We start from the raw sequence: 27,862 nt of genomic DNA on the forward strand, positions 1-27,862 counted from the left end.
TTGTAAAGAACGAGTTGTTGTTGAACAAGTTTCCTGCGCATATAAGGGGTCCATATGTTTTGCTGTTGTAACGGCAAACTAAAACACAAGTCATCATCGTTTGCTTCACTTTGTCACCCCCGTCAGCTTCAATTCCACTACGTAAAGGTATTAATTTGTAGTGTTTTGTGGCAGATTTAAAACTTAAATCTGTTATTTGTGACTGAAGAGTGGAAAGGTGTTGCTTTACGACAGCATAAATAGGTAGAAATTTAGGTAGTCCGTGTCACGTCAAAACAAAGTTGTTTCGTGCGGGCAAAGTACCGGCATAGCCAAAGCCTCCTAGGTACCTAGCTAATATAGAATTTGCTGCTTAGAACAATATGTTTTGTTTTATTTCTTTATTTTATGTCTCATCATTTGTGGTATATTTCTAATACCTGTATTCCAGGAGTACCTAGGTACCACCTACCAACATTAGCTTACCTACCTAGGTACCTAGGTTAGTAGTACGCCCTAAACCTGGCTTCCGTTTTACCCTTTTAATGACTTGGGTTTAACCTGGCTCAGTTTACCCTATGGACTTGGGTATTGTTTGTTTCTTTATAGCCTAGTTTGAAATTTTAAAACCCTCTCCACTCCAAAGGATTTAGAAAATATAGCCTAGGGCCCTTAGGCCAAGATGATTTAGGCCTAGCTAGGGTAAAAACGCAGACGATTCATCGTCCTCGCATGGCCAGCCTTAGGGTAAAAAATCACGGACGATCCACCATCATCACGCTGGACTGGTCTTATTCACTCTATATTTTAATTGGTGAAACAAGAATACAATTACAACTCTAAGCATACCATTCTAAAGATTGAAGTTTTGTCAACATAATGTGTTAGGGTAGAATATCACAGCAGGCCAAGCAGGCCACCTACAATCAACACCTAGCCACCCTCCGAAAAAGTACATTATAACGCGTCCTGACACCGGAGATGGGCATCAGTCGCGACTTCTTCTTGGTGAAAACGGAGCTAAAGACCTCTACTCTCCTTTCGAAGTAGGGTAGAACATCACAGCAGGCCAAGCAGGCCACCTACAATCAACACCTAGCCACCCTCCGAAAAAGTACATTATAACGCGTCCTGACACCCGAGATGGGCATCAGTCGCGACTTGTTGTTGGTGAGAAACGGAGCTAAAGACCTCTACTCTCCTTTCGAAGTAAGTATTTTCTCCAAGTTAGAAATTAAGGCCAAATTTTTTTAAGATTTAAACAGAGGGGTACTGAAAAATGGCGCCCACGGCAGTGGAAATCTCACCAAAACGCTTTAGAAATTTTTACTTACAACTAAAAATGTTTCGAAGATTGACGCCATCTCGATGTTTACGGAGTCGCTTGTGTCAACAAAACTTTCCATTTCCTGTGATAATCCACACACCACTTGTACCCACAGACGCTGGAGCACTTTTATCACAACAATCGAAACACGAGTTTCTCACCAACAACAAGCCCAGGCGTAAACAGCGTTTTGGGTAGAAGATGACGAGAAGCGTGCTCTTGGCTAATTTTTAAATAAGTAGTAAAACATCAATATTTTACATATTTATTGGATGATTAATTTGAAAATATTCGTTATTGAAAAAGTAACTCGACTCTGACTCAAATTTAAGTATTATTTTTCTGAATTAGAACGTTCTTTCAAGTTCTGTATTATGACGTCACGACATCTTGACTTTCGTACCTATTGTAAATAATTGCTATACTCAACTGTCATTGCAGAACAGTTTACCAGTTATTCATGCAGATTGTTATCAGCTATACATGTAAATTGTTATAATCGTAATGCGCATATATATCTTTATTATTTACTTTTTGGATATATGAAGATGTTTTACTGCTGGATTAATCGCCGTAGTGTAACGCAATCGTTTTCGGTCCATGGGCCTCTGTCTGTTTTCGCACCATAAAAAATTATGGGGCCGAATTTGCAATGACCAGAAAGTCGTTAAAAGAGTGGAAAGTTAGCATTGAGGGGCATATGTTTTTGACTGAGAAAAAATAAACATAACAAATTTATTCAATAGCTAGCTTGTAAAAAATACTTGGTTATAAAAACTTGATTGACAACTAAGCAGCATGTCTACTATGGGTTTTCAGAGACAGTGCAAGCACGTTTTTGGGCAATACCTATTTCTGTAAGAACGAACACTCGTAACAGAACGAGATTTTGCTATAGTGCATTACACCCAGTGCCGTAATTTATAAGGGTATCGTGAATCACTAATCGTAAAGAATAACGACACTTGTCCTTGTACCAAGAGACAAAAACTCCATTATGCAGAAATGGATACGAACATGCGTATAAAGCTCCACCTACCCTCCCCCCCCCCCCCCCCCCACCCCCCCCCCCCCCCCCCTCCACCGCCACCCTTTTCTCTTCGTTCTTCCGCCTTCTCTTCCTCTCTCTCTCTCTCTCTCTCTCTCTCTCTCTCTCTCTCTCTCTGTTGCCATTCGGTATGTGTTGACCCTCCAAACTGCAAACATTAAAGGTTACATTTATTTCTGGCATACGATTATTAAAGAAATTCAAATACTAATAAAGACTGAAATCAATGAAAAGTGCTAGCAAAAACAAAAAGCAAAAAAAACAAAACGTAGTCGTTCCTCTATGCACTTTTTCCGTATTCATTCCTCTATGGTTTTCGGCAGCCAGATGTACGAAAACGTTAGAAACATTTGATTTTATCTACTTTAGAAATATCTGTAATTTTTCGTTTTTTCGGGTAATTTGGTTGCAAAAAAGGGATAATATACATGAATTAAATCAAAATTTTTAAATAACAAAGTAAATTTAAACTAAATAACGAGTAAAGTAAACAGTTTAGGGAATAAAACTTTGCAGTTTCGTCGTCTGTCGTCGTCTGCTGTTCGTAATTGTGTTTATGGCGCGCGCGCTTAGAAACCAGGAACAGCAACGGGTTTAAAAAAGTGCAATTGTGTGGAGTGAACTGAGACCAAAATGTGTATAATACATCAAATAAGCACTGTGGAGTTTCAGTTGTGATGGCAGTAAGGATAAAAACCGCCGATTACAAGGTAAGAATGAATTCAGTTCAAACCATAACCCCGGGAATAACAAGTTTCATACTTTCACTAATATAGGCAACAAAATGTTGTTTTATTGTGCTGATTACAACTGCAATCTTGAGTAAGATCAATAAACGTTACATACATACGCTAACATTGTTCAAATGAGTGCTGGAAGGCTGGGGGGTGGCCGTCACTGATGAGACGTCCATGCAAAACGTAGCCGCCATAGTTGGATTTCAAAACGCCTTGACACTATTTTACGAAGAGCTCACATGCTTATTTTAGTTCGTATGGGGCTTTCATATATCACAATATGTTGACGAAACTTCAGTCTTTTAAATGGTATGCTTAGAGTTGCAATTGTATTCATGTTTCACCAATTAAATATCGAGTGAATAAGACCCGTCTACCGTGATGAGGGTTGGCCTGTCGTGATGTTTCCCCCTAAGTATTTTCTCCAAAGTTAGAAATTAAGGCCAAATTTTAAGATTTAAACAGAGGGTACTGAAAAGGGTGGCTACGGCAGTGGAAATCTCACCAAAACGCTTTAGAAATTTTTACTTACAACTAAAAATGTTTCGAAGATTGACGCTATCTTGATGTTTACGGAGTCGCTTGTGTCAACAAACTTCCCATTTCATGTGCTAAATCTGCACACCACTTGTACCCATAGAACGCTGGGCACTTTCATCACAACAATCGTAACCACCTCTTACCAGCACTTATTCGACTTATTCAAGGGGACTACGGCATTCTTTGCGGCGTTTTTGCGCTCTTCAATTGTTTATCAGTGTTGTCAATTGCTATGTGTTTTACCCTCCAAACTAGGTATAAGACTTACACAAAACCGGGGAAATAAGTGAAATTAGCGTATCTATTTGTAGTATATATACATATTAGAGCAATTTTATCATTACTGCGACAACTAGAATTCATCGAAACAGTTTGTAATGCATCGGCGTATGTGTGACGCTCCACTAGATTGGCAACGATGAGCCATTTTTCCTCACGTCGTCTGCTCGTAAGTATACATCCGAAACATTTGTAATTTTGGGGGGTTAATTTGGTTGCAAAAAAGGGATAATGGACATGCATTAAATAAACATTTTGAAGTAAGTTTAAACTAAATATTGAGTAAAGTAAACAATTAAGGGAATAAAGCTTTGCATCTCATAATCAGTGTTGTCGTCTGCTGCTCGTAACTTTGTTTACGGAGTGAGTGCGTTAGGAAACACGAAACAGCAATGTGGTTCGAGTGCACTGTGGAGTGAATTAAGACCAAAATGTGTATAATTACAATCAAATAAGCACTGTGGAGTTTCAGTGTGATGGCAGTAAGGATAAAACCACTGATTACAAGGTAAGAATGAATTCAGTTCCAACCATAACCCAACCGGGAATAACAAGTTCATACTTTCACTAATATAGGCAACAAAATGTTGTTTTATTGTGCTGATTACAACTGCAATCTTGAGTAAGATCAATAAACGTTACATACATACGCTAACATTGTTCAAATGAGTGCTGGAAGGCTGGGGAAAGATGGTGGCCGTCACTGATGAGAAACCGTCCATGCAAAACGTAGCCGCCATATTGGATTTCAAAACTGCCTTGAAAACATATTTTACGAAGAAGCTCACATGAATTATTTTAATTCGTAGGGGTTGGGGCTTTCATATATCACAATATGTTGACGAAACTTCAGTCTTTTAAATGGTATGCTTAGAGTTGCAATTGTATTCATGTTTAACAACCAATTATCGAGTGAATGAGACCCGTCCACCGTGATGAGGGTTGGCCTGTCGTGATATTCTACCCTATATGAAAGCCCCATACGAACTAAAATAAGCATGTGACGCTCTTCGTAATATATGTTTTCAAGGCAGTTTTGAAATCCAATATGGCGGCTATTGTGTGGATGGAGGGGTCTGTTCACAGATGGAAACCATCTTTCCCAGCCTTACCAGCACTCATTTGAACAATGTTAGCGTATATAGTATGTAACGTTTATTGATCTTACTCAAGATTGCAGTTGTAATCAGCACAATAAAAAACGTTTTGTTGCCTTTATTAGTGAAAGTATGAAACTTGTTATTCCCAGGGTCATGGTTTGAACTGAATTCATTTTTACCTTGTAATCGGTGGTTTTTATCCTTACTGCCATCACAACTGAAACTCCACAGTGCTTATTTAGATCGTTATTATACACATTTTGGTCTCAATTCACTCCACATTGCACTTTAAACAAGTGCTATTCCTGGTTCCTAAGCGCGCGTACCACACACAGTTACAAACAGCAGACGACGACACTGCAAAGTTTTATTCCCTAAATTGTTTACTTTACTCTTTACCTTTAGTTCAACTTTACTTTATTTAAAAATGTTAATTCATGTCTATTATCCCTTTTTGGCAACCAAATTACCCCGAAAAATTACAGATATTTCTAAAGTAGATACAATCCAATGTTTCTAACCTTGTCGTACATCTGGCTGCCAAAAACCATAGAGGAACAGACTACGGATAAGTGGATTATAGTTTTTTTTTTTTTCTTGCACTTTTCATTGATTTAAGTCTATTAGTATTTTGATTTTTTTAATTGTATGCCAGAAATAAATGTAACCTTTAATGTTTGCATGCTAAGAATGGCAAAATCATCGTTGCCACATTAGTGCAGCTTCACACATACGCCGATGCATTATTTTAAACTATTTCCATAAATTCTAGTTGTTATAGTATGCAATAATGATAAAATTGCTTTAATATTTATGTATATATACTCCCAATACATAGCCTAATTTCACCAATTTCCACGTTTAGTGTAAAGTCTTGTACCCAGTTTGGAGGGTGTGAACACATGCTGAATGGCAACAGAGAGAGAGAGTGAGAGAGAGAGAGAGAGAGAGAGAGAGAGAGAGAGAGAGAGAGAGGGGAAGGCGAAGGAAGGAAGAAGGAAAGGGGTGGCATGGAGGGGGTGGGAGAGGGTAGGTGGAGCTTTTTACGCATGTTCGTATCCATTTCTGGATAATAAAGTTTTTGTCTCTTGGTACAAGGGCAAATGTCGTTATTCTTTACGATTAGTGATTCACGATACCCTTTTAAATTACGGCACTGGTGTAATGCATTATAGCAAAATCTCGTTGTTCCGACACGGCATACAAACCTTCGGTCCTTTTACAATAGGAAGGTACTAGCGGCAGCTGGATAGGTCGGTTAAGCTTTCGAACAAGGGGTTCGGTAGTTAACTGCTTGTCGACAGGCGCGGTCGCGCGCGACTGGGAGGTAAACAAATCACTTTTGCTTTCGGCCTCACAGTGGATGGACGTGTGTGTTCGCTCTCTGCCCGCTGCTCGTCGTTTGCTTTCTTGTTTGTTTGTAATTGTGTATGAAAGATTGTAAGTACAGTATTTTTCTCCTTCATATTAATTACGCTCAATTCAGTAATGATGGAATCTCCGCGCCTCGCTACCCCAAGGAGACTTTGCCCGGGTACCGAAGGGCGGCAAATGTGGGAAATTCAGATCTTTCCCCGAGATAGACCCTCATGTTTTTGTGTGCTCGGTGCCGGGGGCGCGAATGCACCCGGGCCGAGCCCTCTGTGATGTTTGTATGAACTGGTCGGAGGCGCAGTGACATTGTATGAGGGCAGGAAGAAGCGAAGGCCTGCAAAGGAGTCGTCGGAAGCTCTCCCGCGACTCCTTTGGTGACGGACACTTCGTCTTCTTTCCTGCCGCCCGCTCAACTTCCACGTCTCGCGCCTTCCCCTTCGGGGGTTCGGTGTCTAGGTCCTTCTCCACCTCTCCCGATGTGTCGAGTGTTGGATGGAGCGCTAGATACCCCGACGTAGAGGTTGTACTCTGGGTCCTCTATCCGCTCGTCTTCGCGCGAGCGGGTAGAGGATCCTCCTAATCACCCGACTTTTGCCTCCTCAGTGCGGTTGCCGTGAAGGATGACCTCGGACAGGTGTGGGCGTCGTTGTTGGACTGCAGGGCTGCCGAGTGTCCAGGGGCTGCTCTATCATCTCGCTGGCTCCGTGGCGGTTACGCACGCTACGGTCACAACCACCACCACGACCCTGACAACACCTGGCTACGCGTCACCTCCTCACCTGGTGTACACCCAGCACGCGTCTCTGTGACACCCACAACATCGGTGCAGGGGTCCAGTCGCCGTAAACTCGGGGGAGTGTGATGCCGCCACCTGGGTTTGCCTTTGCCGTGTTGCCAACGACCGACTTCATGTGCCCGAAGAGCTCGCCCCTGGACCTCCCACCGGTGCCGATGATGTCTGTGCCGCTGGTTAGACCATCTGTACCGTCCACACAGCCTGCCGTACCTGCCGTGACCACCGCTGCTGTTCCTGTTCCTGCTCCTGCCGTCTCCACTGCCGTTCCTGTGATGCTCGCACCTGCTGATGTTGTCCTGTTCCTGGCGCCGCTGCTCCCGATGCTGGTCTGTTCGGACAGGTACGTCCGGGCCTGTTGCTTCGGCACAGCAGCCCCGGCTCCGTCCTGGATGACAGACTGACGTCGGTCCTGAGGAGGTTGACGAAGAAGAAAGGGAAGAGGAGGAAGGTGTCGTCGTCGTCTTCATCGTCTTCTTCGTCGTCGTAGTCTGCCGCCTCTTCCCCTTCTTCTTCTAAGGCTCCCCTCCCCTGCCTAAGAAGAAAGAAGGTCGCCTCCCCCCCCCCCTAAGAAGTCTCCATTCGGGAGCTTCTAAGGGCCCGTCTCGCTCTGGTGAGACGGGGGGTTCTTCCGTGGTCGCCCTTGCTCCTTCGGAGCAGGACCCGTCTCTTCGTCCGCAAGGAAGAAGACTACGGGGGCCAGAGGGGTGCCGGCTAACACCGGCACTTCCTCACCTGCTGTTAGTGGTTCGGCCACGGCAGCAGGATCCGTCTCGGCCGCTCGTCGTTTCGCGAGAGGTACCGAGTGTACGGTCGCCTACCAGCGACCGTGCAGCCAGGAACCAGACCTCTGAGTCCGCTCAGCGTCAGGTTCACGGCACGGAGCGGAAAGACTGGTGACAGCCGCTCAACGCGACTCTCACCAGACCAGCTCTCGCTCTCACGGCGAGCGGCTGGCTACCCGGGCGGACGTGACGGTCCACGACCGGCCACGGGCTGAGGCTGGGAAGAGGTCCCCCCGTTCGCCGGCACCAGCCACGGCTGGTACCAGCGAACTGACGCACCGTGAGGATATGCACCGGTCTCACCGTGACAGTGGAGCTCGCCGGTCGCCTGACCGTCGCTCTCACAGAGAGCGATCGGGTACGCGACCAGCACCAGCTCCTCTGACACGAGACCGGGGCCGCTGTTCTCGGTCCAGCCGTTCTCCACAGCGAGACGGCTCGACTAGGTCTGCAGCTCGATCGCCACCGCGGGTTGGCGATCGCCTGCAGTCCTCCAAGCCCGCTGGTTCGTCCCAGTGAGCGAGGAGAGAGCGTCAGGTCTGCCTCTCCCATACCTTCAACCCTCCTCGGTTACACCGGGGAGGGGCGAGGTATTGAGGAGTGATCGTGAGGGGTGCGCCCCTCAGGATCCCGCCACGTCGTCGTACGTACCAGGCTCGGTTCTCGGACCGAGCCAGGTCGTACGCACAGGTGGTTGGAGGAGACCTAGAGGGGGCTGTCGCTGCTCCTCTCCTTGAGGGAGGAGGGTCTCGGGAGGTACTCCGTTTTCGAGGGACTGGACGGTCCCGACTCCACAGGATGCTATCACACCCGAGTATCCAGAGGAACTTTGCCGAGGTTATGCGCTGATTCGTCAGCACAACGACCCTCGGGGAAGGATCGCCGCTCCCACCATCCGAGCCCACGTCCCGGCTCGAGTCGTTCTGGGGCCCGAAGAGGGAACCCAGACCGACGGTGGGTTTGCCGCGTTCCGAGCTTGCGGACTCAGTGCTAGACCAGGTTGAATCGCTTGTCTCCGGACAAGAAGGTTCGCTCAAGTCTGGCAGGTCGAGCAAGCTGCTTCCACCTCCTCTGCTACGACAGCGGCGGTTTTACGTGCCATCTGAAGACCCGATGCCGCCCAAACAGGTGAACCCGGAGTTAGCTAGGCTGACTCCGGGTGTGTCTCTGCAACAGCTCCTGTCCGAGAACCTGTGGGTTCTCGCAGCAAGAGGCACTCGACCTGGAATCTACCGCCATGGCAGCTTTCCAGGCCGTCTCCTGGCTAGATCTGTGGTCCCTCACAGTATCTAAGGTCGCAGCCAACTCCCGGGGGAATTTCTCCCGAAGAGACTCGGCCTTCATGAGACTTTGCCAGTCTGGGGGAAGAGCCATCTCCTTCCTTGCCCACCAGACGGTGAACCTGTGGGCCAACCTGGTTCTCCGACGAAGGGACGCTGTCCTTACTCGGGTTTCCAGGGCGGCCGGGCGTGAGGCGGCGTTGGGGCTTCGAACGGAACCTCTACGGAGTTCCACGTCTCTCTTCCCAGGAGAGATGGTGGACGCTGCGGTGGACAGACGCGCACTGAAGACAGTGACCGTCTGGTTCACCAGGCAGTCTCGAAGGCTTCTGGGCAGCCTCGGACTGCGGCCAAGTCTAAGAGCTCGCTAGCGCTTCCTCGGCTGCTAAGACGGTTGCTGCGTCGAAGCCCCGAGGAAATGACTCTGTCTTCTTCAACTTCTGGCAAGGGGGGCCGTAACCAGCCCTCCTCCCAGCCCTCCTCATCCCGTGGAGGCTCTGGGAAGAAGTCGAAGAAAGGGGGGAAACGCTAGGGACGGCGTTCCCCCTCACCTGCTGCCCGAAGTGGGGGGGTGCCTGGCCAGCCATTGGGCACTTGGCAGCGCTACGGCGCCGAGACCTGGATTGTAGATGTCCTTCGGGAGGGATATCTATTACCCTTCGAATCTCGGCCACCCCTCACCTCCAACCCGGTCCAACAGCAGTCGTACGTCCCCGGGTCACCGAAGGACGTAGCACTCAGACAGGAGATCAAGACCATGCTGAGCAAGAGAGCTGTAGAGATCGTCACGGATCAGTCACCGGGCTTTTACAGTCGACTCTTCCTGGTGGAAAAGTCTACGGGAGGCTGGCGCCCGGTGATAGATCTCTCTCCCCTGAACCGGTTTGTTCGCCAGACCCGGTTCACGATGGAGACGGCACGCTCAGTGCTCGACTCCATCAGGGAGAACGATTTCATGCTTTCAGTGGACTTGAGGATGCGTATTTCCAAATACCCATTCATCAGTCCTCCAGGAAAGTACCTCCGCTTCATCCTCGACGGGAAGGGACGGTGTAACCAGTTCAGGGCACTGCTTCGGTCTCTCAACCGCCCCACAGGTGTTCACGCGAGTGTTCACTCTGGTGTCTGCTTGGGCCCATTCGCACGGGATACGTCTGATGAGGTATCTCGACGATTGGTTAGTCCTGGCGAGCTCCCGCTCGCAGTTGCTACAGGACAGGGATCGGCTGCTCGAGTTCTGTCGCGATCTGGGGATCGTTGTGAACTTCGAGAAGTCCGATCTCGAGCCCAAGCAGAGGATGAAGTACCTGGGTATGCTGATCGACACGGTAGCAGGGCGAGTCTTCCCGCGGACTCGCGGATCAGCAGATTCAGAGAGGCAGCCAACCAGTTCCTGTCTCGGCAGGAACAGGTAGCTCAGCGATGGCAAGTCGTGATCGGACACCTGTCGTCACTCGAGAAGTTAGTCCCTCACGGGCGTCTTCACCTGCGGTCTCTTCAATGGAGGCTAAAGGAGAGTTGGTCACAGGCGACGGATCCCCCAAGCTTTCCAGTGTCACTGACACAGGAGGTGAGGCAGGACCTAGCCTGGTGGCTCGACGACAGGAACCTCTTAAGAGGAGGTGGCCTCTGCGCACTCCCCCCCTGGACATGCAGCTGTTCTCAGACGCATCGACCGAGGGATGGGGGCGACACACCTGGAGGAGTTGCTGACTTCAGGAGTGTGGGACGAGAACGACAAGCACCTTCACATCAATGTACTGGAACTCAAGGCAGCGTTCCTCGCTCTCCAAGAGTTTCAGGACCGCTTGATGGGACACTCAGTGGTGTTGATGTGCGACAACACCACGGTGGTGGCTTACGTCAACAAACAGGGGGGCCTAGTGTCTCTCCCGTTGTACAGTTGACACGGCAGGTGCACGAGTGGGCTCAGGCACACTCAATAGAGCTGTCGGCACGCTACATTCCAGGGAAGAGGAATGTAGTAGCAGACACGCTCAGCCGTCGGGATCAGGTTGATAGGGACCGAATGGTCTCTACACCAGGACGTGGCGGAAAGGCTCTTCGACCTGTGGGGGCGATCAGTCGAGGATCTGTTCGCCACACGGCACAACAGGAAGCTCCAGGTGTTCTTCTCGGCCGTGCCGGACCCATGGCAGCTGCAGAGGACTCTCTTCAACACCCGTGGGACAACCTCTTTCGTCTATGCCTTTCCCCCGGTTCAGCCTGATTCGCAAGGTGATCAGTCGAGCGCTGGTCACCCCGAATCTCAGGATGATCCTGGTGGCTCCCAAATGGCCACAGGCCATTTGGTATCCGGACCTGCTGGCTCTTCTCGCAGGAGAACCGAGAGAGATTCCCCCTTGGCACAACCTTCTCGCCCAGCCACACGTCGAGCGGTACCACCGAGCAGTCCAGTCCCTACGTCTTCACGGCTGGCTGTTATCCACCATCTCTTGCGAACGAGAGGCTTTTCTCGTAGCGCAGCAACAGAGATGGCTGGGAACGTGTCCGTCAGTCCCCTCTGCAGCTGTGTACCAGGGGAAGTGGGCCGTCTTCTGTGGGTTGGTGTCGTAGACGGGGGTCTATCTCCTCTCAGAGCCACTCTTCAGCAGGTAGCGGATTTCCTCGTTTTTCTTCGCCGAGAGAATGCTTCCTATCAAGTCCCACAGTGAAAGGATACAGAGCCGCCTTGGCGCTCGTCCTGAAACTGAGGGGGTTGGACATCTCGAACTCGTTCGAGATCTCCTTGCTGATGAGGAGCTTCGAGAGGTCTTGCCCACCCAGGGAACTCAGGCCCCCTGCGTGGTACGTGACTGCTCGTCCTTAGTGGAGTCTGACTCGAAAAACACCGTTCGAGCCACTCCGAGAGTCGTCAGACAGGATCTGACCCTCAAGACCCTCTTCTTGCTGGCCCTGGCATCCGGCGAAGAGAGTAGGGGAACTTCATGGTCTTTCCTATGATGTACGACACTCCCAGGGGATGGGATCCGTGACTCGATTTCGTCCCGAACTTCGTTGCGAAGACTCAGAAACCGTCAGTCCCTGATGACAGGTTCGAGTCATTCACGATTCCCTCCCTATTGGACTTCACCGATAATGATGCGGATGAGATGCTGCTTTGTCCTGTGAGGGCGCTACGGCGCTATCTGAAGAGAACTCGTCACCTCAGGCCTGAGTGTCGACGCCTCTTCGTTGTTCAGCAGGCCGGGGTCACCAAGAAAGAAGATATCCAAGAACACTCTTTCATTCTGGCTGCGTGAGGTCATCAGAGGGCGTATGAGGCTGATGTAGTGACGACATCCGTAACGTCCCGTCCGAGAGCTCACGAAGTCAGAAGTATTGGCCCCTCGTTGGCGTTTCGCAAGAACTTCTCCGTGGCGCAGGTCCTGAAGGCAGGGGTCTGGTCTAACCAGACTATTCCTTACGTCCTTGCTACCTTCGGGATATTGCCCACAGGTCCTTGGATACCTTTTCCTTGGACCCGTGGTGGCTGCTCAACAAGTTGTGTAGCTAACCCAGACCCTCGCAAGCTGAACAGCATCGAGTCCTGGTGTGACTGTGTGGATGGATGTGTGAGTGAGTGAGTGACTGGCTCTCTCTTCCCATCTTTTTCCTTCCCCTCTACCATGTGGGCAGAGGGCCATGGTTCGTCACTACTTCTGGATTGAGGACGAGATGCAGGTGAGCTATATGACAGAGCCCCATCCTATCCCTTTCACTAGGGATAGGAGCAGAATATCCACCACTTCCTTCTACAACAAGGGGGGGAAGTGGATGCCTACAAGAGTCAAACCCATGACTTTATATTTGCTCCTGTACAGGAACAAGTTCTTGCATTGCTGGTACTAAGAGATGCGCATGCCCCTCTCTTAGTACTCGGCCCAGAGGTCTGACCATTGATCCTGCGGTGCACACCTCCCCCGATCATCGGACAGAGGCTTGGATCCCTAACCCTCGCTCTTACGACCAGGGAAGCTTCCAAGGTAGGGCGAACACCAGTCTGTTCACAAAAGACTCAGATTCCACCCACCAAGAAGTGAGTCTTCCTATTGTTAAAAGGACCGAAGGTTTGTATGCCGTGTCGGAACAAATGACAATTTGTCTAAAATTGCATTTTTCCTAACTATACAAACCTGAGGTCCTTTTACACATAGCCCCACCTCATGCCACCCCTCACTCTGCAGTTTTTGCTTGGGCCAAAGCAAAAGTGATTTGTTTACCTCCCAGTCGCGCGCGCGCGCACCCTGTCGGACAAAAGCAGTTAACTACCGAACCCCCTTGTTCGAAAGCTTACGACCTATCCAGCTGCCGCCTAGTACCTTCCTATTGTAAAAGGGACCTCAGGTTTGTATAGTTAGGGAAAAATGCAATTTTAGACAAATTGTCATTTCTGATGCGAGTGTTCGTTACAGAAATATTGCCAAAAAACGTGCTTCCTCTGTCTCTGAAACCCACAATAGGTATGCTGCTTAGTTGTCCGTCAACTTTTTTGTAATCAAGTATTTTTTGTATTTTTCTCATTCAAAACATATGCCCCTCAATGCTAACTTTCCTCTTTTAATGACTTCTGGTCATTGCAAATTATCATTGGAATGGTAGAATACATCTTTGTGTTCCATTCTTCATAGCTTATTTTCCCCACAAGAAAATCCCACTTTCCCTCTGATTCCCTATAAATGTAGGATATTAGAATGAGCCAGTATCTCTGAAAACTTGGTATGCTAAATTGCTACAGAAGTGAGTATCAGAGATGCACAAAACACATTAAAACAGGAAAATCCTATCCAAATCTAAACTGAATCAGAACTTGAAGAAATTGGTCCATGATTAGGATCTTAGAATACATCATCATATATTTCACTCTATTATATTTTTCCCCATCCAGAAACCCCAGTTCCCACTGTGGGCCCCCATAATTGTTAGATATGAAGAGTACCAGTATTTTTTAATACATGTTTCACCAGAATGAATAACAGAAAGTTTCAGAACATAGTAAAAAGAAAATTAAAATCAACCAACATAATCCAAAGAACAAGAGTTAATTGTGTAAACTAAACCAAAGGAACTGCAACCAAGAGCTGAAGTAGGTTTTTTCAATCAGCTCTTCGATTCCAAAATCCCACTTTATAGATGAAACTTAAAACAAAAGACCCTATCAGATTTGAACATTGTTCATGTATTACTTGCGCACATTTTCCAGATAAAAATAACTAAAGACATTCCAAAATACAATAGCCATTGCCACCCACAGTAAACTGGGACAGAAAAAGCTGAGCATATATAAAATGTTCTGGATTGTTTGGCTAAGAGCATATGAATTATTTTTAAAACTTAAATTATCTTTAATATTTGGTATACTAGTTATATATTCTGCTTAAACCTTTACTAAAGGTTAGTTTTTTATTGTTTCTCTTCTAGATGTTTTTGACTCGAAGTGAATATGATCGAGGTGTGAATACCTTTTCACCAGAGGGCCGTTTATTCCAAGTAAGTATAAGCTGGTTTGTTAAGGTATTTATATACGTAGATATGTATGTAATTTTTGTGGAGGGTGAATGACTTATTTACTGTTCAGGGCAGCTATATCTCTGCACCAGCAGCCGAGTCAGCATTCAAAATAAAGATGATGATTGCTTGGATGAGTCTTGGCCACAAATTCTGGGATAAACTTGAGGGCCACACACCCCAGCCCCTGGTGTGCATAATGTCATAACTTAGGCTTATTATTGTCAAGACCTGAGGTTTGTTAGCTATGAAAGATACAAATTGATTAAAAAATTTTCATATTTTAGTTAAGCATGAGTCTTCACACCAAACTTTCAACTTTGTCTTTAGATCTTAGTAATAGTGAGGTTAGTGCTGCCTATAGCTACTGGTTGTAGGAGTAGACAAAAGGTTGTTAAAGGTAAACGATCTCTAAGGTAAGTTGTTCTAAATCTTGGGTTACTTTAAGTCAGTCAATTGTAGAACGTATTTATTTGTTTCCGTTTCTCATTCAAATATTTTGTCTTCCCTTCCCCTTTATCTTAGAAGTATTTTAACCTTTATCATCTGTTTGTTTATTGATGTCTAATTTCCTTGTCTGCTAATGCCTCCAATTCGACCTCTGCCATTGTTTTTACAGGAGTTTCAGTGTAATGTAAGCTTGATGCCCTTCTAGCTGCAGAATTGGGCAAGGATTTACCCTTTAGTTGTGGTATTCAGTTTTTTGCAAGGGAGTTTTGAGCAAAGTGGTCTTAGCCGTTTTTTCCAGACTAAGAACCCAAAGATTGAGATGGGTTGGGCACATAGTGAGAAGGGGAAAGGCGCAGTTAGAAAGTTGGATAAGGAATTCAGATGGATACCAGTAGTAAGGCCCTGAAAATCAGAGGAAGGGAAACAGTGAAGACTGTTAACTAGATGTTTGCAAGGTAGAAGCAATTAAAGAGCACGTTGCTTCTCTAGGCATGTGAAGAGTGATATTAAACTTTATTAATAATGATTGCAGACTGTGAGATTGGTTTTCTAACTTGTTTTTAAATTTCCTACATTGTTTGATTTCTTTTTTATTCCTTTAGGTCGAATATGCCATTGAAGCTATCAAATTAGGCTCCACGGCTATTGGTATCCAGACAAGTGAAGGGGTTGTGCTTGCTGTAGAGAAGAGAATTACTTCACCGCTGATGATACCAAGTACTATTGAGAAAATTGTAGAAATTGATAGTCATATTGGTAAGTAATTCAACTTGGTTTATGATGTTTGGGTTTCTGCTGTCTACTCATCCTTTTTTAAGTGATCATCATGTGTCGGTTCTGGATTGTAGAATCAATCTGATTTTTTTATAAAGGTTTCAGCTGTAAAAATTGCCTAGAAATAGTGGACGTCTTAAAGCTTATCTTGTAAGCTCTAATTCAAGACTTAAGTTGTCCAGGAAGTTAATCAGTAAGTTTGCTCATTTTTGGTGTTTACTTGCAGGATGTGCAGTTTCTGGCCTAGTTGCAGATTCTCGTACCTTAGTAGATCATGCTCGTGTGGAATGTGCGAATCATTGGTTTGTCTACAACGAAAACATGAAAGTAGAGTCTGTAGCACAGGCTGTATCAAATCTTGCCATTCGTTTTGGTGACTCCGATGATGATGGACCAGCCATGGTAATTGCATTTACAATGTTTAATGATAAAATTGATCTCATTAATACTGTCCCTTGTTTTATATGAGGTCTATTGATAGTTATACTAAGTTATAAACCATTCCAGTTGATCATGATAGGGGTTGTTAACTACACTGTTCAATTACACTTCTTTTAACCACATAGAATCTCAGGTTATGTGCTCTCAAGGCTAGTAAAGCATGATGTAGTCACTGAAAAAAAAAAAAAAAAACAAAAAAAAAAAAAAAAAATTCATAGTTATTGCCTTTGAGGTACCGTACATATAAGACTCCTGTAGCATATATCAGTTCCTATTCTATAGTAGGTTCATAATTGTATAGTGTAACTATTCTGTAGTACAGTGGTACCTCGAGATACGAAATTAATCCGTTCCGAGGCGGCCTTCGTATCATGAGCTTTTTCGTATCTTGGACCACATTTTACTGTAAAATGGCTGATCTGCTCCAAGCCCTCCAAAAACACCCCTGTAAATTTCATAATAAAGCTAAATTGACCTATAAACAATGAAATACTACAACAATTTGGACCATTCAATACCTAACTTGATACACGTATGCTAATATACCTGTAAATAAAGTGTATAGTGTAACATGGTATACAAGAAAGTACTGTACGTATGTAGTAAAATGTGGAAGCTTACCTTTCGAGGTGAGGCTATCTCCGAAAGTGGCGACAGAGGAGGAGGACAAACGGCAGATACGTACGTACACGTAACTTTACAAAACATAAAAAAATGTTAGGAAAACATAAACTAAACTTTACGAAACACATTAATAAATCTGTAACACTTAAACTAAGTTACAAAAAACTAAAATTAATTTTTTTTTTCTTTTTTTCTTTTTTCTCTCCCAACTTCTTCACCACTTTCAGCTTTCTGTTTTTTAGTATCACTTGGTTCTTCCTATTTGCTTACTACTCCTACTAAAGGCCTCTTTAAAAAATAACTATCCAAGGAAGATTGCTTCTGCCTACTTTTGACAATGTTCCTGAAACGACTCGGCCAAACGTCATCGAACTGTGCAAGCATACGACCTGTGTAAGCCTTTTCGGGTGTCTCTTTTCTACGAATGATTGCACCTTATGAAAAGCAGCTAGAGCATCCTTAATTTCTGTCCGTTTGTCATAGAGTCCTCGTCCTCCTCCTCGCCGCTGCTAGAGAACTCCTCTTGAACGACGTTTAGCTGCATGGCCTCCAAACTCCTTCAGGGTCATCCGTCGTAAGCTCCTCTTGGTGCTCCTCGAGAAAGGTCATTGATGTGTCCTTGTCGACGATCAGTCCCATGGATTTGCCGAGTGCAATGATCTCGTCAAGATCTGGTTGCGAAACAGTTTCAGGATCGTCAACTGTTTCTAAATCTGCAGCACCAGCTTTGCCCAAGTCGAATCCCTCGAAGTCTCGGGCGGATACGGCATCAGGCCAGAGTTTCCTCCACGAGGAATTCAAGGTTCGCCTCGAAACCTCCTGCAAAGCTTGGTCAATGAGTCGGATGCATATTACGATATCGAAATGCTCCTTCCAAAATTCACACAAGGTGAGGTTTGTGGTATCGGTGATGTCGAAACTTCTCTTGAAAAGATGTTTCGTATACAGCTTCTTGAAGTTCGATATCACTTGCTGGTCCGTGGGCTGGAGGAGAGAGGTGGTGTTAGGCGGAAGATAAAGAACCTTGAAGAAGGATTACTCCGCTCAGGATATCTTCCTTGAGGCCAGGAGGGTGAGCAGGGGCATTGTCCAACACCAGCAGGGATTTCAGAGGGAGCGCTTCTCTTCCAAGAATTTCTTCACTGTCGGGCCGAAACACAGATTTACCCACTCAGTGAACAAAAGCCTCGTTACCCAGGCTTTTGCATTAGCCCTCCACATCACTGGAAGCTTCTCCTAGCTTCCAGTGATGTGGAGGGCTAATGCGAAAGCCTGGGTAAAGAGGCTTTTGTTCACCGAGTGGGTAAATCTGTGTTTCGGCCCGACAGTGAGAAATTCTGGAAGAGAAGCGCCTCCCTCTGAAATCCCTGCTGGTGTTGGACAATGCCCCTGCTCACCCTCCTGGCCTCAAGGAAGATATCCTAGCGAAGTACTATTCCTTCTTCAAGGTTCTTTATCTTCCGCCTAACACCACCCCTCTCCTCCAGCCCATGGACCAGCAAGTGCGAGCGTAAGCCTGTCTTTTCATACTTATGCCCAGGTAGCTTCTTCTCTTCCTGCGTGATGTACATCCGACGAGGCATTTTTTTTTCCAAAAAAAGCCAGTCTCATCACAGCTGAAGACTTGCTGAGAACTGTAGCCTTCCTTGATCATCATCTCGTCGAACATCTTTTTAAAGGCTTTGGCCGCTTTCGTGTCCGAGCTGGTCGCCTCCCCATGCAGCACCACCGAATGGGTGCCAGTCTGTTTACAGCATTTCTTGAGCCACCCATGCGAAGCCTTGAAGTCTGGGGTTGGCGTTGATGTCCCCTTCTCCTCCGTCGCCTTTGGCCTGGGCAATCAAATCGCCGAAAATACCGCTGGCCTTGTGGGATTGATTGCCGTCTCTGTTATCGTATCGCCAGCGATTTCTTTGTCTTTTATCCAGACAAGAAGAAGGGTGCCGATTGTCGACGGATTTTGGCCGTATTCCTTGGCGATCCCACTCAGTCGCATACCAGCTTCATACTTCTTGATAATCTCCATCTTCGTCTCCAAAGAGAGCATCCTCTTCTTTCCGTGAATTTCAAGTTTCTTGGGACCCATGACTACGTATATACAGTACGTCAATTATGTTATGTAGTACGTATACGTATGTAGTAAAGTTCTCACACAACACTGACCAATAGGAGAGAAGGATCTCATGGCGGTGACTAGCATCAGAAACCAATGGGAGAGCGGGAGGATGGTGGCGAGTCTACTCAGTTGGCGGCGCGCGAGTTTCAAAATTGTTATCGGTGGTCCGGGCTAATCTCGGACTTTAACAGCAACAACCTTTCGTATCTTGAGCAATTTTCGTATGTAGAGCCGTAAAATTTTTCGTATTTTGAGTTTTTCGTAAGTTAAGCCTTTCGTATCTCGAGGTACCACTGTACATACATGAGTGCAATTTCATGCCATATAACTATGTACAATTACCATAGAATTTCAGAACAAGTACCCTTAAGATGATCAACGAATTAGACTTCCACCTTTAACAAATATTATTAGCATAAATGTAAATTTAAAAGTAAAGAAAATATTGCCTCATACTTGCTCAAGCACAAACATGAAAAATTGCTTTGTTCCGACACGGCATACAAACCTCGGTCCTTTTACAATAGGAAGATACTAGCGGCAGCTGGATAGGTCGTAAGCTTTCGAACAAGGGGTTCGGTAGTTAACTGCTTGTCCGACAGGCGCGCGCGCGCGACTGGGAGGTAAACAAATCACTTTTGCTTTCGGCCTCACAGTGGATGGACGTGTGTGTTCGCTCTGCCCTGCGCTCTCGTCGTTTGCTTTCTAGTTTGTTTGTAATTGTGTATGAAAGAGCTTGTAAGTACAGTTATTCTCGTCCTTATTCATATTAATTACGCTGCAATTGAATTATGATGGAATCTCCCCGCCTCGCTACCCCAAGAGACTTTGCCCGGGTACCGAAGGGCGCGAAATGCGGGAAGTTCAGATCATTCCCCGAGATTGACCCTCATGTTTTGTGTGCTCGGTGCCGGGGGCGCGAATGCACCCGGGCCGAGCCCTGTGATGTTTGTATTGACTGGTCGGAGGCGCAGTGGACATTGTATGAGGGCAGGAAGAAGCGAAGGCCTGCAAAGGAGTCGTCGGAAAGCTCTCCCGCGACTCCTTTGGTGACGGACACTTCGTCTTCTTTCCTGCCGCCCGCTCAACTTCCACGTCTCGCGCCTTCCCCTTCGGGGCGGTGTCTAGGTCCTTCTCCTCTCCCGGATGTGTCGAGTGTGGAGGAGGGCGCTAGATACCCCGACGTAGAGTTGTACTCTGGGTCCTCTATCCGCTCGTCTTCGCGCGAGCGGGTAGAGGATCCTCCTAATCACCCGACTTTTGCCTCCTCAGGTGCGGGGTTGCCGTGAAGGATGACCTCGGACAGGTGTGGGCATCGTTGGGACTGCAGGGCGTGCCGAGTGTCCAGGGCTGCTCTATCATCTCGCTGGCTCCGTGGCGGTTACGCATGCTACGGTCACAACCACCACCACGACCCTGACAACACCTGGCTACGCGTCACCTCCTCACCTGGTGTACACCCAGCACGCGGTCTCTGTAACACCCACAACATCGGTGCAGGGGCCAGTCGCCGTAACTCGGGGGGGGGAGTGTGATGCCGCCACCTGGGTTTGCCGTGCTGCCGCGGACCGGACTTCATGTGCCCGAAGAGCTCGCCCCTGGACCTCCCACCGGTACCGATGACGTCTGTGCCGTTGGTTCGACCAGCTGTATCTGCCGTACCTGCCGTGACCACCGCTGCTGTTCCTGTTCCTGATCCTGCCGTGTCTGCGGCCGTTCCTGTGATGCTCGCACCTGCTGATGTTGTTCCCGTTCCTGGCGCCGCTGCTCCGATGCTGGTCTGTTCGGACAGGTACGTCCGGGCCCTGTTGCTTCGGCAACAGCAGCCCCGGCTCCGTCCTGGATGACAGACCTGACGTCGGTCCTGAGGATTTTGACGAAGAAGAAGAAGAATAGGAGGAAGGTGTCGTCGTCGTCTTCATCGTCTTCTTCGTCGTCGTCGTCTGCCGCCTCTTCCCCTTCTTCTTCTAAGGCTCCCCCGCCTAAGAAGAAGAAGGTCGCCTCCCCCCCCCCTAAGAAGTCTCCTTCGGGAGCTTCTAAGGGGCCCGTCTCGCTCTGGTGAGACGGGGGGTTCTTCCGCTGGTCGCCCTGCTCCTTCGGAGCAGGACCCGTCTCTTCTCCCGCAAGGAAGAAGACTACGGGGACCATGAGGGGTGCCGGCTAACACCGGCACTTCCTCACCTGCTGTCAGTGGTTCGGCCACAGCAGCAGGATCCGGCTCGGCCGCTCGTTTCGCGGGGAGAGGTACCGAGGTACGGTCGCCTACCAGCGACCGTGCAGCCAGGAACCAGACCTCTGAGTCCGCTCAGCGTCAGGTTCACGGCACGGAGCGGAAGACTGGTGACAGCCGCTCACGCGACTCTCACCAGACCAGCTCTCGCTCTCGCGGCGAGCAGCTGGCTACCCGGGCGGACGTGACGTCATGACCGGCCACGGGCTGAGCTGGGAAGAGGTCCCCCCGTTCGCCGGGCCAGGCACCAGCCACGGCTGGTACCAGCGAACTGACGCACCGTGAGGACCACGCACCACCGGTCTCACCGTGACAGTGGAGCTCGCCGGTCCGCCTGACCGTCGCTCTCACAGAGAGCGATCGGGTACGGCAACCAGCACCAGCTCCTCTGACACACGAGACCGGGGCCGCTGTTCTCGGTCCAGCCGTTCTCCACAGCGACGAAACGGCTCGACTAGGTCTGCAGCTCGATCGCCACCGCGGGTTGGCGATCGCCTGCAGTCCTCCAAGCCCGCTGGTTCTGCCAGTGAGCGAGGAGAGAGCGTCAGGTCTGCCTCTCCCATACCTTCAACCCCCTCCTCGGGTTACACCGGGAGGGGCGAGGTTATTGAGGAGTGATCGTGAAAGGGTGCGCCCTTCAGGATCCCGCCACGTCGTCGTACGTACCAGGCTCGGTTCTCGGACCAGCCAGGTCTTACGCACAGGTGGTTGGAGGAGACCGAGGAGGGGGCTGTCGCTGCTCCTCTCCTTGAGGGAGGAGGGTCTCGGGAGGTGCTCCTGTTTGAGGGACTGGACGGTCCGACTCCAGGATGCAGTCACTCCTGAGATCCAGAGGAACTTTGCCGAGGTTATTGCGCTGATTCGTCCAGCACAACGACCTCGGGGAAGGATCGCCGCTCCCCACCATCCGAGCCCACGTCCCGGCTCGAGTCGTTCTGGGGGTGGGGCCCGAAGAGGGAACCCAGACCGACGGTGGGTTTGCCGCGGTCAGAGCTGGCTGACTCAGTGCTGGACCAGTTGAATCGCTTGTCTCTGGACAGGACGGTTCACTGAAGTCTGGCAGGTCTAGCAAGCTACTTCCACCTCCTCTGCTACGACAGCGCGGTTTTTACGTGCCATCTGAAGATCCGGATGCCGCCCAAACATGGTGAACCCGGAGTTAGCGAGGCTGACTCCGGGTGTGTCTCTGCAACAGCTCCTGTCCGAGAACCTGTGTTCTCGCAGCAAGAGGCACTAGGCTGGAATCTACCGCCATGGCAGCTTTCCAGGCCGTCTCCTGGCTAGATCTTGGTCCCTCACAGTATCTAAGGTCGCAGCCAACTCCGGGGAATTTCTCCCGAAGATGACTCGCCTTCAGGAGACTTTGCCAGTCTGGGGAAGAGCCATCTCTTTCCTTGCCCACCAGACGGTGAACCTGTGGGCCAACCTGGTTCTCCGACGAAGGGACGCTGTCCTTACTCGGGTTTCCAGGGCGGCCGGGCGTGTGAAGCGGCATTGGGACTTCGAAACGGACCTTTACGGAGTTTCCACGTCTCTCTTCCCAGGAGAGATGGTGGACGCTGCGGTGGACAGACGGCGCACTGAGGACAGTGACCGTCTGGTTCACCAGGCAGTCTCGAAGGCTTCTGGGCAGCCTCGGACTGCGGCCAAGTCTAAAGCTCGGCTAGCGCTTCTCGGCTGCTAAGACGGTTGCTGCGTCGAAGCCCCGAGGAATGACTCTGTCTTCTTCGACTTCTAGCAAGGGGGGCCGTAACCAGCCCTCCTCCCAGCCCTCCTCATCCCGTGGAGGCTCTGGGAAGAAGTCGAACGAAGAAAAGGGGGAAACGCTAGGGACGGCGTTCCCCCTCACTGCTGCCGGAAGTGGGGGGGTGCCTGGCCAGCCATTGGGCAACTTGGCAGCGCTACGGCGCCGAGACCTGGATTGTAGATGTCCTTCGGGAGGGATATCTATTACCCTTCGAATCTCGGCCACCCCTCACCTCAACCCGGTCCAACAGCAGTCGTACGTCCCCGGGTCACCCGAAGGACGTAGCACTCAGACAGGAGATCAAGACCATGCTGAGCAAGAGAGCTGTAGAGATCGTCACGGATCAGTCACCGGGCTTTTACAGTCGACTCTTCCTGGTGGAAAAGTCTACGGGAGGCTGGCGCCCGGTGGATAGATCTCTCCCCTGAACCGGTTTGTTCGCCAGACCCGGTTCACGATGGAGAACGGCACGCTCAGTGCTCGACTCCATCAGGGAGAACGATTTCATGCTTTCAGTGGACTTGAAGGATGCGTATTTCCAAATACCCATTCATCAGTCCTCCAGAAAGTACCTCCGCTTCATCCTCGACGGGACGGTATACCAGTTCAGGGCACTGTGCTTCGGTCTCTCAACCGCCCCACAGGTGTTCACGCGAGTGTTCACTCTGGTGTCTGCTTGGGCCCATTCGCACGGGATACGTCTGATGAGGTATCTCGACGATTGGTTAGTCCTGGCGAGCTCCCGCTCGCAGTTGCTACAGGACAGGGATCGGTCTGCTCGAGTTCTGTCGTGATCTGGGGATCGTTGTGAACTTCGAGAAGTCCGATCTCGAGCCCAAGCAGAGGATGAAGTACCTGGGTATGCTGATCGACACGGTAGCAGGGCGAGTCTTCCCCGCAGACTCGCGGATCAGCAGATTCAGGGAGGCAGCCAACCAGTTTCCTGTCTCGGCAGGAACAGGTAGCTCAGCGATGGCAAGTCGTGATCGACACCTGTCGTCACTCGAGAAGTTAGTCCCTCACGGGCGGTCTTCACCTGCTGGTCTCTTCAGTGGAGACTAAAGGAGAGTTGGTCACAGGCGACGGATCCCCCAAGCTTTCCAGTGTCACTGACACAGGAGGTGAGGGCAGGACCTAGCCTGGTGGCTCGACGACAGGAACCTCTTAAGAGGAGTGCCGCTGCGCACTCCCCCCCGGACATGCAGCTGTTCTCAGATGCATCGACCGAGGGATGGGGCGCACACCTGGAGGAGTTGCTGACTTCAGGAGTGTGGGACGAGAACGACAAGCACCTTCACATCAATGTACTGGAACTCAAGGCAGCGTTCCTCGCTCTCCAAGAGTTTCAGGACCGCTTGATGGGTACACTCAGTGGTGTTGATGTGCGCACAACCACGGTGGTGGCTTACGTCAACAAACAGGGGGGGCCTAGTGTCCCTCCCGTTGTACCAGTTGACACGGCAGGTGCACGAGTGGGCTCAGGCACACTCAATAGAGCTGTCGGCACGCTACATTCCAGGGAAGAGGAATGTAGTAGCAGACACGCTCAGGCCGTCGGGATCAGGTGATAGGGACCGAATGGTCTCTACACCAGGACGTGGCGGAAAGGCTCTTCGACCTGTGGGGGCGACCAGTCGTGGATCTGTTCGCCACCCGGCACAACAGGAAGCTCCAGGTGTTTCTTCTCGGCCGTGCCGGACCCATGGGCAGCTGCAGAGGACGCTCTTCAACACCCGTGGGACAACCTCTTCGCCTATGCCTTTCCCCCGTTCAGCCTGATTCGCAAGGTGATCAGTCGAGCGCCTGGTCACCCCGAATCTCAGGATGATCCTGGTGGCTCCCAAATGGCCACAGGCCATTTGGTATCCGGACCTGCTGGCTCTTCTCGCAGGAGAACCGAGAGAGATTCCCCCTTGGCACAACCTTCTCGCCAGCCACACGTCGAGCGTACCACCGAGCAGTCCAGTCCCTACGTCTTCACGGCTGGCTGTTATCCACCATCTCTTGCGAACGAGAGGCTTTTCTCGTAGCGCAGCAACAGAGATGGCTGGAAACGTCCGTCAGTCCTCTGCAGCTGTGTACCAGGGGAAGTGGGCCGTCTTCTGTGGTTGGTGTCGTAGACGGGGTCTGTCTCCTCTCAGAGCCACTCTTCAGCAGGTAGCGGATTTCCGTGTTTCTTCGCCGAGAGAAGCTCCTTTCAGTCCCCACAGTTAAAGGATACAGAGCCGCCTTGGCGCTCGTCCTGAAACTGAGGGGGTTGGACATCTCGAACTCGTTCGAGATCTCCTTGCTGATGAGGAGCTTCGAGAGGTCTTGCCCACCCAGGGAACTCAGGCCCCCTGCGTGGGACGTTGACTCTCGTCCTTAGGAGTCTGACTCGAACACCGTTCGAGCCACTCCGAGAGTCGTCAGACAGGGATCTGACCCTCAAGACCCTCTTCTTGCTGGCCCTGGCATCGGCGAAGAGAGGTTAGGGGAACTTCATGGTCTTTCCTATGATGTACGACACTCCAGGGGATGGGATCCGTGACGCTCGATTTCGTCCCGAACTTCGTTGCGAAAAGACTCAGAAACCGTCAGTCCCCTGATGACAGGTTCGAGTCATTCACGATTCCCTTCCCTATTGGACTTCACCGATAATGATGCGGATGAGATGCTGCTTTGTCCTGTGAGGGCGCTACGGCGCTATCTGAAGAGAAACTCGACACCTCAGGCCTGAGTGTCGACGCCTCTTCGTTAGCACCGGGGTCACCAAGAAAGAAGTATCCAAGAACACTCTTTATTCTGGCTGCGTGAGGTCATCAGGAGGGCGTATGAGGCTGATGGTAGTGACGACATCCGTACGTCCCGTCCGAGAGCTCACGAAGTCAGAAGTATTGGCCCCTCGTTGGCGTTTCGCAAGAACTTCTCCGTGGCGCAGGTCCTGAAGGCAGGGGTCTGGTCTAACCAGACTACCTTTACGTCCTTCTACCGGTTTCGGGATATTGCCCACAGGTCCTTGGATACCTTTTCCTTGGGACCCGTGGTGGCTGCTCAACAAGTTGTGTAGCTAACCCAGAACCCCTCGCAGGCTGAACAGCATCGAGTCCTGGTGTGACTGTGTGGATGGATGTGTGAGTGAGTGAGTGACTGGCTCTCTCCTTCCCATCTTTTCTTCCCCTCTACCTGTGGGCAGAGGGCCATGGTCGTCACTACGCTGGATGAGGACGAGATGCAGGTGAGCTATATGACAGAGCCCCATCCTATCCCTTTTCACTAGGGATAGGAGCAGAATATCCACCACTTCCTTCTACAAGGGGGGGAAGTGGATGCCTACAAGAGTCCAAACCCATGACTTTATATTTGCTCCTGTACAGGAACAAGTTCTTGCATTGCTGTACTAAGAGATGCGCATGCCGCCCTCTCTTAGTACTCGGGTCCAGAGGTCTGACATTGATCCTGCGGTGCACCCCACCCCGATCAATCGGACAGAGGCTTGGATCCCTCCCTCGCTCTTACGACCAGGGAGGCTTCCAAGGGTAGGGCGAACACCAGTCTGTTCACAAAGACTCAGACCACCCACCAAGAAGTGAGTCTTCCTATTGTAAAAGGACCGAAGGTTTGTATGCCGTGTCGGAACAAATGACAATTTGTCCAAAATTGCATTTTTCCTAACTATACAAACCTGAGGTCCTTTTACACAGCCCCACCTCATGCCACCCCTCACTCTGCGTTTTTTGCTTGGGCCAAAGCAAAAGTGATTTGTTTACCTCCCAAGTCGCGCGCGCGCGCCTGTCGGACAAGCAGTTAACTACCGAACCCCCTTGTTCGAAAGCTTACGACCTATCCAGCTGCCGCTAGTATCTTCCCTATTGTATAAAAGGACCTCAGGTTTGTATAGTTAGGAAAAATGCAATTTTGGACAAATTGTCATTTTTGATGCAAAGTTGCAAGCTCTGTACATTGGCAGACAACACTTGCCAAATGACTGACTGAAGCATACACAGTGGGATTTGATGGTGTCATTTACCTTGGAAGCAGAGTCCATGTTTACATGTTTAGACAGGCAGGCATTGTTGCGTTGATTTCTGCATCAACTAAATCTATGGCACTTAACAGAATATTTTGTTAGGATTATTTGTTTTGTTTTTGGTTTTCTTGACTTGGACATATCCAGCGAGTAATGAAATCCATTGAGGTGAGATGTATTTTCTTGAAAAAATAATTCAGCTTTTGGCTTTTTTAATTTCTTTTACTGAGTTTTTAATTTTCCCTTGAATTATTGTAATCTATCCAATATGTGATATCCATGTAAAAGTTATGCACATCACAGCTTTTACATTAAGATTTGTTCTTTTTTGTATTTTTCTACTGTTTTTTGAAAATTTTCAGTTAAAAATGAAGTATTGGTATTTACAGTTATGCTAAGAGTACAGTGTTTTCACATTTATTTACTCTTTGATGTATTAGGTTTTGTTCTTCAACAGAGTCGACCCTTTGGTGTTGCAATGCTCTTTGCTGGTTTAGATAAAGCTGGAGCTCAATTGTATCACATGGATCCCTCCGGCACATTCCTCCAGTTTGGTGCAAAAGCCATTGGATCTGGATCTGAGGGTGCACAACAGTCACTGCAAGAATCTTATCATAAGGTTAGTTTTTGCCAATCAGTGCAGGTAGTACCATGTTTTTTAACAGCATGGGTTGAAAGTTATCTGCTACTTTTTACAAAAATTTAGGACTCAAACATGAAA

The 27,862-nt window shown here is 49.0% G+C and overlaps 1 protein-coding gene across 1 annotated transcript; it reads left to right on the forward strand.

The window, feature by feature from the left end:
* On the forward strand, positions 1-27,862 carry LOC135200546 (proteasome subunit alpha type-5-like). Its single transcript, XM_064229183.1, has 5 exons — positions 1-147; positions 14,664-14,732; positions 15,803-15,956; positions 16,201-16,376; positions 27,599-27,862. Exons 1-5 carry the CDS (start codon positions 55-57, stop codon positions 27,845-27,847), a joined length of 741 nt encoding a protein of 246 aa, XP_064085253.1. The 5' UTR covers positions 1-54; the 3' UTR covers positions 27,848-27,862.

Source organism: Macrobrachium nipponense, chromosome 27, assembly GCF_015104395.2.
Source record: "Macrobrachium nipponense isolate FS-2020 chromosome 27, ASM1510439v2, whole genome shotgun sequence".
NCBI classification, from domain to species: domain Eukaryota; kingdom Metazoa; phylum Arthropoda; class Malacostraca; order Decapoda; family Palaemonidae; genus Macrobrachium; species Macrobrachium nipponense.